Source organism: Chrysochloris asiatica, unplaced genomic scaffold, assembly GCF_000296735.1.
Source record: "Chrysochloris asiatica unplaced genomic scaffold, ChrAsi1.0 scaffold00020, whole genome shotgun sequence".
Classification (NCBI taxonomy): domain Eukaryota; kingdom Metazoa; phylum Chordata; class Mammalia; order Afrosoricida; family Chrysochloridae; genus Chrysochloris; species Chrysochloris asiatica.
In genome coordinates, this window is record NW_006408538.1 from 18,068,634 (window position 1) to 18,080,594 (window position 11,961).

Consider the following 11,961-nt stretch of genomic DNA (forward strand, 5'->3'; position numbering starts at 1 on the left):
TATATATAAAATATTCAATGAGCCAGATTACAGGAATGCTTTAGGTATAATTCTTTTTATTTTCATGCAAATAAAGGCACACTTAATAAACACCCTTCCAATTTTGACTTACAGGATTTAAATGCAACCCCTTTATAACAATGACTTAGTATCTAATGTTACATTCATGCTCAGAATGCACAAAGAAAAGCAACAAATGCAGCACACCTCAAAATAAGGTGCTACAAAGTTGCTTCTACATCAAAAGACAAGTGTCTGAAAGAATAATTTAATTAACACATTTTTACAGACATACAGCTAACCTAAAGAAAGACAGACAGATTTAGGAAAGCAGCTACATCTGCAGAGGAAGGAAACAGCATGTTACAGACAGTTAATTATACATAGAACATTTGACAAACACCACAGAAAACAAACTTTGGCATCATTTACCAGGGTACAAAACCTTGCATAAATCTTTTGGCAAGTGGAGTGAATAAGTAATGTTCTGGGACCAAAGCAGATTGTTAATTCTAAAATTAAGTATTTAAAGTTTCCAAGTGAAAAAAAAATAAGAATAGTCTAATACAATTACATAAATTTTAAAAAATGAAAAACTTGGAATTACATTCCTATTTTTTTAATATGTATACCACACTGATTCACAGTCTGAAACTGAAGATTTTAAATAAAAAGACTGCATAAGACAAACAAATAAATAAATATTTCCAATATTGTAATAGAAGCTGCTCCCCTATTATTTGATAAATAGATGAGTGACTGATCATTATTTTCAATGGAATGGAGTATCCATTCTATCAATTTTCTGCTCTGATTAAGTATTAATCAGATACTACTTAACATGTAGTACCCCTGCCTGTATCAGCTGCTGAGACAGGAACTAAAAAGCCGAAAAAATTCCCTGCATGCATCATGTGTATTGCTAGCAATAGAATGAGGCGTGCCCCAGTCCATTTGAGGCACAGCAAGTTGTATAACATCATTACCACTTTGCAGGGTCTGTCGTCCTCCGGCTAACACTCCACTAGGCAACATCCCTGTGGGAGTCAGACCCTTGAGTGTCAGCACACTTTCACTCTCCTCCCTACAGCAAGGAAATATAAGAAACATAGGATACTTTCAGTAAGTTGTTACTTTAAAAAACGTAGGCCAAATATATATGACATTCTTTGTTATTACCCTATTTTTCTCAGTTTGAAGACATGTATTCTTTTATAACCTAAATGTTTTATTCTGAAGGTGTGCCTTGCATCTGAGGAATAAATTGCTCTTCCTTACAAGTTTTAATGACATGAGGGGGCTTCAAAAGGCTCATGAAAAATTCTATTATCTTTCAATTCCACTTATCCACGAACTTCCTGAAGCTACTGTAAGGTAAGATACATCATAAATGTGTGCATTATAATTGAGAAAATATGGGAGTCCTAGTGTGGCACTATGGGTTACTGCACTGGACTGCAAAGTCAGTTTGAATGTCAAGGTCGGTGGTACAAGCTCACCAGATGCTCCTCGGAAACCCTATACAGGGCTGCTATGAGTCAAAACCAACTTGATGACACTTAACAACAACAAAGTTGAAATGTCTGATGTAAGCAGTTTTGCCAGCAGTTTTTTTTAAGGACTGAACCATTCATGTGTACCCTAAACCTGTTTTTGTTGTTGTTAAGTGCCATCGAGTCGGTTCTGACCCAAAGCAACCCTGTATAGGGTTTCCAAGGAGCAACTGGTAAGCTTGAACTGCTGACCTTGCAGTTCAAACAGCTTTGCAGTCTGGCGCATTAACCCACAGTGCTACACCAGGACCCTTAAACCTAGTCTTCCTTAAATAATCCCAGGAAGACAACTTGTGGTTCTAGTAAAAGGAACTTTTATTAAGTCCGTGATGAGAAAATTCATCAGGAATACTCTAAAATGTGTCCCTTCTATCTTGTCCTGTTCTAATTTCTAAGATGCAGACCATTAATCACAGAAGGGTGCACAATAATAATCACAAGGACCAAAATGACTAGTTTCAAAAGGACTTGTGTTCTCTTCTTAAACACATAAATGTACAACTAATTCACGGGGATAATGCACTGAACTGACAGGTCAGTTTGAACCACAAGGTCAGTGGTTCAAACTCACCAGCTGCTCCTATACAGGGTCGCTATGAATCAGAACCGACTCAAAACAGCACTTAATGACAACTTCCATATAGGAAGAGTGCTACCATATTGCTTCTTTATGTCAAGCAGTACACCCCTGGTACCAAGTATAATAAAAGTAATTTCTGTAAAATAAATAGGAAAATGTACCATTCATTACCTGAGAACAGAGAAGACTCTTGCCATCTTGCCAATTGCTCGAATTTTGTTCCTTATGATTTCTTTCCGGGCTGCAGCTGAACCTACTTTCAATAGAATACACAGGGTTTAGGGTATTCACAGTAACCTGTTCAACGCTCATGTGCACCAACACCAAGGCCCCTGCCAACAGCTCACATGGAGAGAACTAGATGAGCTGCTGCCAAAGAGCTTCACACTCCCTCAATGTTTACCTCAGCAGTGGTCTAAGACTGGGGTTTCACATCGATACAAATGAAAAGTAATCCACAAGCTTTATGACTCTCAAGCTACTGACTAGTCAGAAAAACAGTAATGGGAAAGAAACTTCAGCCCAACCTGGATCACAAACCAAAAAAATAATCAGAAACAATCCTACATTCTTTGTTGAATTCTCATGGGAGCCTATGCATGCAGATTAGTGAAGATGAACTGGTAATACCCCTGTAATCTTCTGTTTCACTATCATAAAATTATTTGACACTGTCATAAAAACCTTTGACATGCAGACTAGAAATAACCCATCCTATTAGGATAGAGTAAGATTCCTTGCTCTATGTTAGACTAAAAACAAAGACACCACTGTGCAAGTTACCCCTAACTAAAGACCATAACAGCATGTGAACAATGCATATCTCAATCTCATGGATGAGGTGTCCTTCCCTAAGGTCATGCAACAACATACAAGGTCTTACATCCTTAGGTGACAAAATGATGGAAAGCCATGAAAAAGAATCCCCAAGAAATATGTCTACAAGATCACTACTGCTTTATATCTCAAGGGTTAACTGTGTGGCCTATCACTGATACAGAAGAGCATATACCAAACTAACTGTTGTTAAGTGCCGTTAGCTGACGACTTAAGGTTGTAGTTTCCTTTCGTTGGCCTCCAAAAAGAACACTATTAATCCCAGTTCTGTTATCTCATATATAACAATTAAAATCACTCTGGCCCTAAGAGTATGTTCCTTAGAGCTGTGCTTCTACATGATGAAAACACATATATGGAAGCACCATGGTTGAAGAGAAGGTTAAGGAAAGGTAAAAGACACTAAACCAGAAGGGCTCCTTAAGTATACAGAGGTCTGAACAACCTTCTCTGGGCTAGAGCATCTTGTTTAATAATCAAGCAGCCCACACATACATACAGAATAAAAACTAAGATGATGACTGGACCTTATGGCCAAGAAACAGAAAACGAAATCCAATTTCAAAGATGAAAACAAAAGACTTATTTCAGAGAAAATAGGTTCCATGACCATGTTTGATCCTTCAAAGGATATTATGAGCTGCAGTTTTAGTAAGTCCAAAACTGTGGGTGCCATGGCACTACATAGTTATTTTTAAGATGTAAAACAAAAAAATTACAAAATTACTATAAATCTCAAAATCACAGAACATCAGAATTTAAAAAGACATTAAAATTGTTGCATAATTTAATATCATATTTTATAGACTAGGGAACTTAGTTTAAATAAGTTGTCTAAGGAAACAAGATAAGTCTGAGGTACATTTGTCTTTTTAGCCTTTATTTATAAATCTGTAACACCAAACTGTACTGATTACAAATGAAAAATTCATTGGGATATAAAAACACTGTATAAATCAGGATTTTAAATCAGTCTACAAACACATCATGCATAATATTAAAGCAAAATGTCCACAGTAAAATTACTTTGGGGAGTAAGACAGTCAAACACCCCTAATCATGCAGGGAAAAGTACAAAACATTACAAATAAGCAAAAGAATGAAATTTTAAAACAAGAGGAATGAATAAAGAGGGAAAAATATTTCCATGCACAGAAAGACAGATCTCTTGGAATATGACTTCTAAAGACATCAAATACTAACTCAGATAAAACGTAGAACTAAATTTGCACAAGGCCCAAGAGGACTCTGCGTAGACAGCGTTCAAATGAATTTACTAACTTACATGGACATGAGTATAACTTATGAAGTCATATTTCAAAACAGTGTTACTCTGTCTGGTCTGTACCTTTTTTATTGCCATATATGAGCCGTTCTTCAGATGGAGAGTCCAGAAAAAAGGAAGTGAATGATGGAGAAAAGGTGGTTGAGACAAATAAAAAGATATAGAGATTTAACTTGGCAGTGGTACTGAAGAATGAATGTAGAAAGAAAAGGGAGAAAAATGAAGGCCCTCACATTTGAAAAATTGAAAAATGTAGTATTGTAGATTTTGGTGAATGAAAGAGGGATGCCACTGAGTAGAGTTCTACCTTAAAGATTTCTTGAAAGATATGTGTTCAGAAGAAATTATGGACAGAAAATCTCTAATATTTGATGAAAGTAGACATAATTAGGGACAGAAAAAACACGTGGAAACACATAAGACTGATAAAAGACTGTGCTAACAACAACTGCACATTTATACTAACACTGAGGAAATGTGTCCCCCATGGAAGTATGTGAAATGTAAAGTAATGACACAATGAGATACATGTTCATGTGGTTCTCAAAAATCTGCAAAACAGCTACAAAATCTGTAGTATATACAGAAAAATGTAGGTAACTTTATGAACTGCCTCAATGGAAAACCTCACCCACTCCCAATAAAGGAAAAGCTAAGCCTCCCACACTCCATAAAAACAAGAGGAAACGATTTCTTAAATCTAAATTGCAGAGTTCAGGAGCAACAGTATGTGCTTCCTGTTCCCGATTCAATCTGGGAGTTTGGGAGACATCGATTTTTCAAAAATAGAAACAGACTGTTTCAAGCAAGTAACAGATCTACGAGTGGGCAGTAAGGGTGGGTTCACTGAACTTTCTAAAGCTGAGATATATAATTCCATTATGGGTAGTGGGGGTTGTGTACCACCGAGTCGGTGAGTGACTCTGTGTAGGGTTTCCGAGGCTGCAAATCTTTACAGGAGCAGAAAGCCTCATCTTTCTCCTGTGGAACTACTGGTAGATCTGAACTGCTGCCTTGCAGTTAACAGTCCAGTTCGTAATGCAGTACACTACCAGAGTTCCTTAATTCCATTACAGGAAATTCAAGTTTTATTTATGAAAATTATAACATATTGACTATGTACTTCCTTCACCAAACTCAAGAGAAAAATTAGTATCTGAAAGAAATGATATGCATTCTAAGTATCACACAAATCAAGTGATGAAAAAATTCTTTTATGATTAAATAACACTTCTAAAAGGAATGCTATGTGTTTACAATTACATGCAATCTGTTTATGCAAATGTTTGCCTTAAAAAACAACCCCACACATACATTAAGCAACATAGAATACCATCGATTCATCACTTAAGAATAGTCTTATTCCTTTTATCTAGTCTCAGCTTTGAATACACAAAAACTACTCTTTCCTTCCTGTCACTGGGATATATCCAATCCTAATCTCTCTAAAAAAGCGAAACCCTCCTCTTCATTCCATCCTTATTCTTCTCCTCTAGCAATCCCCACTCTACCAAATTTTCTTTGTAACATCAGATTTCTCCCAGCCCTGGCTCATGGGATGGTTTCACTACTGAATAGAAAAAGGGGAAGGAAAAGAAAGAAGGCCTGGTGAAAGGAACAGAGCAAAGAGGGACAGAGTTAAAGGGAGAAATAAGGACTATGAATGAGAAGGGAGTTTTATGAGAAGCCTGGTTTTACTAGCTCTTTTCCTTGCCTTATCCTAAACCCTATTATCTATCATAATTCCTTACCCTTTCCTCCACACTCTCAATGTTTATTTAAAAATTAATTTTAAAAATGTATTAATTACAAATAGTTTTCATATACTCAGGAGTAACAGTATGTACTTTCTGTTCCCAATCACTCCCAAACCACTCTCATTCCTCCATGGAAACTCCTAGGTAGGTCCATGTTCTTAAAACTTTCTTGGAGTCCCTGTTCCTAATACTTGGCAGTGGAAAGGTGAAGAAAGGAGGAGAGACTGTGCCTGTCATGTTAGAATTCAAAGATAGATTTCTAATATTTAAAACTGGAACTCAATGTAATTTCCCATAGAAAAACTGTTATAAATGGTCCTTAACAATTTATAATGTACATAGGAGTGGGAAGAAATTCTGACCCTCAGTTTTGACATCCTCAGTTTATGGATGAAAAGATCCTTAGAAGTTAGATGATTTCCCCAAGATTACACAGTTAGTTTAAGGGTTAGGTAACAAGACACCTGAGCCAGCAACCCCTTCACTAAATCACACTGCCTCTTTTATGATCAAATTTGATTCATTCTTGGAATGCAAGAATGATACCACAAAAGTAGATAAATAAGCACAATTTATCATATTGATAGGGAAAACATTAAAAATACAGGGAGTCCCCAATTTACAAAGCATTCGAGTTATGATGAACTATATTTAGGACAATTGTTTAAATTTTTGTACATCTACTGTTCGAGCCAACCAGCCACTCTGCATGAGAAAGATGAGGCTTTCTGCTCCCATAAAAATTCACAGCCTGAGAAACCTGTAAGTTGGAACCTATTTGACAGCATCTAACCACAATAATATTGCAGCACTGATAACTTAGTAATGTTATCATTTCCAGATACTCACTTACAGATGGTCCAGAACTCTGCCATATAGCAGGCTATGCTAGTAATAATGAAAACTAAAAACAAAAAAATGAGGTATTCAACTTACATCAGAACCGACTTACAATGGAGTCGTCGGAACTGAATCCGTCATAAGTTGGGGACTACCTATACAAAAAAATCTTCTCACTAGAAAGAATATAATAAAAATTTGTATTTATTCCTAAATGAATTTTTAAAAATGGTTGGTGTCTATTATCACATAAATCATAGGTATCTAAAATTAGCCTTAATAAGTAAATTTATTTCTTTTTATTATAGAAGGATAACTGAAAAATTACATATCTCTATTTAATATACTATTAGCATTATTGCTAATAATTTTTAACAAATTAAAGTAAAAATATATAAAATAAACATTAGCCTTAATGCCAATGACAGCCTATATTTTAAAAAAGGAAAACAAATTAAAAATTACCAGAGGAAATAATTTTGCTGATCCAAATTGTTGGACATAAGATAAACCCACAAATATATAATGGTATTCCTTTATACAAAATTAGAAAAATACATTAAGAGACATACCAATTATAATAGTCTTAAGAATATAAAATGTTGTTGTTGTTGTTAAGTGCCGTCAAGTCGGTTCCGACCCATAGCGACCCAGTACAGGGTTTCCGAGGGTGTAAATCTTTACGGGAGTAGAAAGCCTCATCTTTCTCCCGCGGAGCGGCTGGTAGTTTCGAACCGCTGACCTTAAGGTTCGCAGCCCTATTCGTAACCACTACGCTACCAGAGCTCCTTATACTACAGTATTAATTTAAATTGGCAATAATAATTTTTTTCAGAGAAAAACTGTAATCTTAAATGGAGCAATATACCAAATATATGGATAATTATATTAAATAAACTAAATTTATAGGGCAAGAAATCTTTAGTTGAAAAACTAAAAGGGAAAAATAAAACTCCCTAGATTTAGAATTACTATAGTATCAATGAAAACTTTCATTTGATAGCTCACAGAATTTGACACATTAACACAAAACTTCATCTAAAAAACTAAGTAGGCTATGTGCCAAAATACATTTTGGTCATTATCTCAGTACCTACAACATTATGAAGTACGGAGGTATTAAGATTTTGATGAGGAGGAGAACTGAGGCTCGGAAATGTTAAATAATGTGCCTGAGGCCAACCAGCCATTATGAGCGGATTAAATTTGAATTCAGATCTGTTCTAATTAAAAAATAATAATAGCATTACGGGGAAAATAAATAATTAAAACTATTAAAAATTTTATGAAAATGACAGATATGATGAAAAATGCTAAATAATTAAAACTATTAAAAATTTTATGAAAATGAGAGCTATGATGAAAAATGCTAAAACTAAAAACTTCTACAATAAACATCAAAAGGAGAATTAAAATAAGGAAAATATTTATTACTCAATGAAGTTTATTATCTAAACCAAAAGACCAACAGACATATACTTACTTCATTTATTAACACAACTTCAAGTCAGCATAAAAATACATCTCTGCCACCAACAGGTGGCAATAGGAGATACTTGTACATGGTTCCTTTGCACTTTGAACAAATGGGCTTATAAAAAAGTGCTTAAGATTCAAACCTGTTTGTAAGTAAAGAATTTTCTATATAGTTTTTACTCCGATTGTATTTGATAAGTGAAACAGGATACACATTTAGAAAAAGAATTATTTTTTTCTTAGCATCAACAGAACAAATATATAAAATAAATGCAAATTTAACTGTCGTGTAGCCAAGAAAAATAACAAAACCCAAAGAGGAAGGCCTATGAAAACACAGATCTATGGATGTACTACTAGAAGTTCAATTTTTCTGCAAAGCAATCTGACAGCTCATACCTAAAATAAAACTCTTCATATTCTCTTCCAGAACTGTATTCCAAGAAGGAAAAAAAAGCTAATGTACAAGGATGTTTATTGTATTGCTAGTCATAACAAGGATGTTTAAAAAAAAAAAAAAGCCAAGCCAAAAGAGAGTAACTATGAAAATTATAGTAATTTAACATAGTTTAAATATATATATATAGCTATAAAACCTTACTAATATATAGACCATTTTTAATACAGGAAAATATTTATATATTAATTACAGCTATGAAAAGAGTGCTGAAACAAAGATGTGAAGGGACTGTGAAAGGAAATAAAGAATTTTAAGTTGAAAATACGTTTGCATTTTTATTTGTCTGCTCTGTCAATTACGTTTTAAATAAATAATTAAATTTAAAAGTTTTAAATAAAAATAATTTTATTTCTTTAGTATTACTTTATAACATAAACTCACATTAAGGACACAGGTTTGTTAGCTTACGTAAGAACTAACAACCAAGTATAACCTTGTTTCTATGGAAAAAATGCTTTCTGAATACCATGTTAAACTAATAAGTGGTTTTTTAGAATCCAACCATTCTAAATTGGGAACAGCCAGCTCTGGTTTGTGGAAGGTAGAAGCGTAAGCAACCGTGGAGGTACAGGTAATTGCTAAGACAACAAGAACACTGTTGTTATGTGTCGTCAAGTAGAATGAAACAAAAAGAATACTTCTATTCTCCCTTCTTTAAGTGATACACATAGTCATGTAGAACCATAATTATTTTCAGTTTCCTTTCCTTCCATGTCTCCTTTCCCAAAATTTATCTTCTTCCCCACGCCTCAATAAAAAAAATTAAATCACTAAAATTGCTTTTAAATAAACAATATTTGAAAAAAGTGACTTGTTACTCATTAAATAACAAGCTATGAGAGAACAATAACTTTTTTTCCAAAATCGTGTACCCTGGAACTAGGGGGTTAAAAGATACCTTTAAAAAAATAAAAAGAGTAAAATGAATAATCATACCATCAAACTGGTCTTCACCTTCAGTCATCAGTTCATCATCAGAGCAAATACTCAGAACATTTACCAACATTTCTGTCACTAGTCAAAAAAAAAGAAAAAAGATGAAACATTAGTGATCACTGTCAATGAATATGATGATCAGTCAAAAATTATCCACACTCCAGTTATATTAAAATGCCTGCCCATGGCTAATAACACTATTGAGCATGCACGTGAAATGATTCTGTCGAACAGATGAGTTACAGTAGATTATGCGGCAGATCACTTGCAAATCAGCCATGGCTCTACCTATGAAATGATCCACAACAGACTTGAGTTTCGAAAACTTTGTGCGAGAAAGGTACTGAAACAACTCACGGAAGAGCACCAACACAAGAATTTGGGCATCTGCAAACAAAATTCGGACAAATACTCGAAGGAAGGTAAAAAGTTTCTTTAAAAAAAAATCGGTACTGGTGACAAGACACAGATTCATCACAATGAGCCTGAGTAAACAGCAGAGTATAGAATGGAAACATCCTCAATCTCCGACTAAGAAAAAGTTCAAAAGTTAACCATCAGCTGGAAAGTTGATGCCTACAAGTTTCTGGAGTTCCAGTATTGTAACACTGTCAACAAAAATGTTCAACAATCAGCTGTGCTCATTACAGTGAGATGCTCACTGAAGAGCTGAAGCCTAAACTTCAGATTAAATGCAGAGGGGTCTGCTATCTAAGGACACTGTGATCTCACATGACAATGCAGGTCTGTAGGCGGCATCTGCCCACACTACTGGCACTCTTAAAAACACTTTGTTTTGAGGTGTTAAAGCATCCTCCCTAAAGTCCTGATCTGACTCCATTGAACTTTCATCTGTTAGGTCCCCTGAAAGTAGCCCTTTGAGGACAAAGATTCACCTTTGATGAAAAAGTGAAGACAGGTGCATTCGTGGCTTGCAACTTAAACAAAAACATTTTTGTTGACAGATGGACAAAGTGTTTTGAAAAGTAAGGAGATTATGTCGAAAATTGTGTACTTGTGTTTTCTAAAAATTGATTATAATAAATTCTACAGTCAGAGTGTGGGTAATTTTTGACTCACCCTTGTATATATAGTAACCAGTTACATAAATGATCAAATAATTTTTAACACAAGATAACTAACACATTCTGATAGTAGGAATAATACACTTTTAAAATGTAAATAAATGCCTTTGAAATGAAGGAAATTCAATGGATTACAAGTCAGAGGTTTTTTTTTTTTTTTAATGTTTTATTGTGAATTATGTGATAGTTTGCATGGGATAACATTAGTTTTACATTCATCCTGTGTATATTGTTTCATTGCCATGGTTACAATCCCATCTATGTATATCAATCAACCATAGGGTATACCCTATAAGCCTGCCCCCCTCCCCCACACATACATAACCCCTCTCCCTTTCTGGATCTAAAGTTCCCAGCTGCTCCATTCAGAGTTATCCTTTATGGAATAAATTTTCAGGTCACTCAGAAAAAATAAGATTAAGAACAGATAAATAACATCTGAATATACACATTTCAAATCTTCATTCATGGTACAAGTCTAACTATAACCCAGCATTAAGGACAGAAAAATAGCAGCATAGTTCCACTGTTTCAGGAATCAATCTTTTATGAACTGAGTCAACAACTCCCCTAAAACTGAATTTTAAAAGTCCTGGTGGGATGTCACAGAAAAAGCACTGGACCGCAAGGTCAGGCTGAACTGCAAGGTTGGTGGTTCAAACTCACCAGCCGCTCCTTAGAATCCCTATGTTGTTGTTAGGTGCCAAAGTCCTGGTGGGATGCCACAGAAAAAGCACTGGACCACAAGGTCAGTTTGAACTGCAAGGTTGGTGGTTCAAACTCACCAGCCGCTCATTAGAATCCCTATGTTGTTGTTAGGTGCCATTATGCACAACAGAACAAAACACTGCCCAGTCCTGGGCCAACCTCACAATTGTTGCCACGCCTGAGCCCATTGATGCTGCCACTTTGCCAATCCATCTTGCTGGGGGTCTTCCTCTTTTTCTCTGACCCTCCACCTTACCAAACATGATAGCCTTTGCTTTGAGTCAGAACTGACTTGATGGCACTTAGCAACAACAGTGATTACGTGGAATTCTTGTGTGGCACTGTAGGATAAGCACTGGATTGCATGGTCGGTTGGAACAGCAAGATTAGCGGTTCAAACGTGGAATTCTTGTGTGGCATTGTAGGGTAAGCACTGGATTGCAT

The 11,961-nt window shown here is 35.2% G+C and overlaps 1 protein-coding gene across 3 annotated transcripts in view; it reads right to left on the reverse strand.

Moving 5' to 3' along the window:
• PPP3CB (protein phosphatase 3, catalytic subunit, beta isozyme) overlaps window positions 1–11,961 on the reverse strand; it is a 72,950-nt gene that overhangs the window by 11,022 nt on the left and 49,967 nt on the right. For 2 of the 3 annotated variants that reach the window (XM_006835891.1, XM_006835889.1), the window contains exons 10-12: window positions 9,725–9,802; window positions 2,305–2,389; window positions 987–1,084 (exon numbers count right to left, since the gene is read on the reverse strand). In XM_006835891.1, the coding sequence (XP_006835954.1) occupies window positions 987–1,084; window positions 2,305–2,389; window positions 9,725–9,802 (261 nt within the window). The remainder of the gene's footprint in view (window positions 1–986; window positions 1,085–2,304; window positions 2,390–9,724; window positions 9,803–11,961) is intronic. The other variant, XM_006835890.1, reaches the window with a different exon arrangement.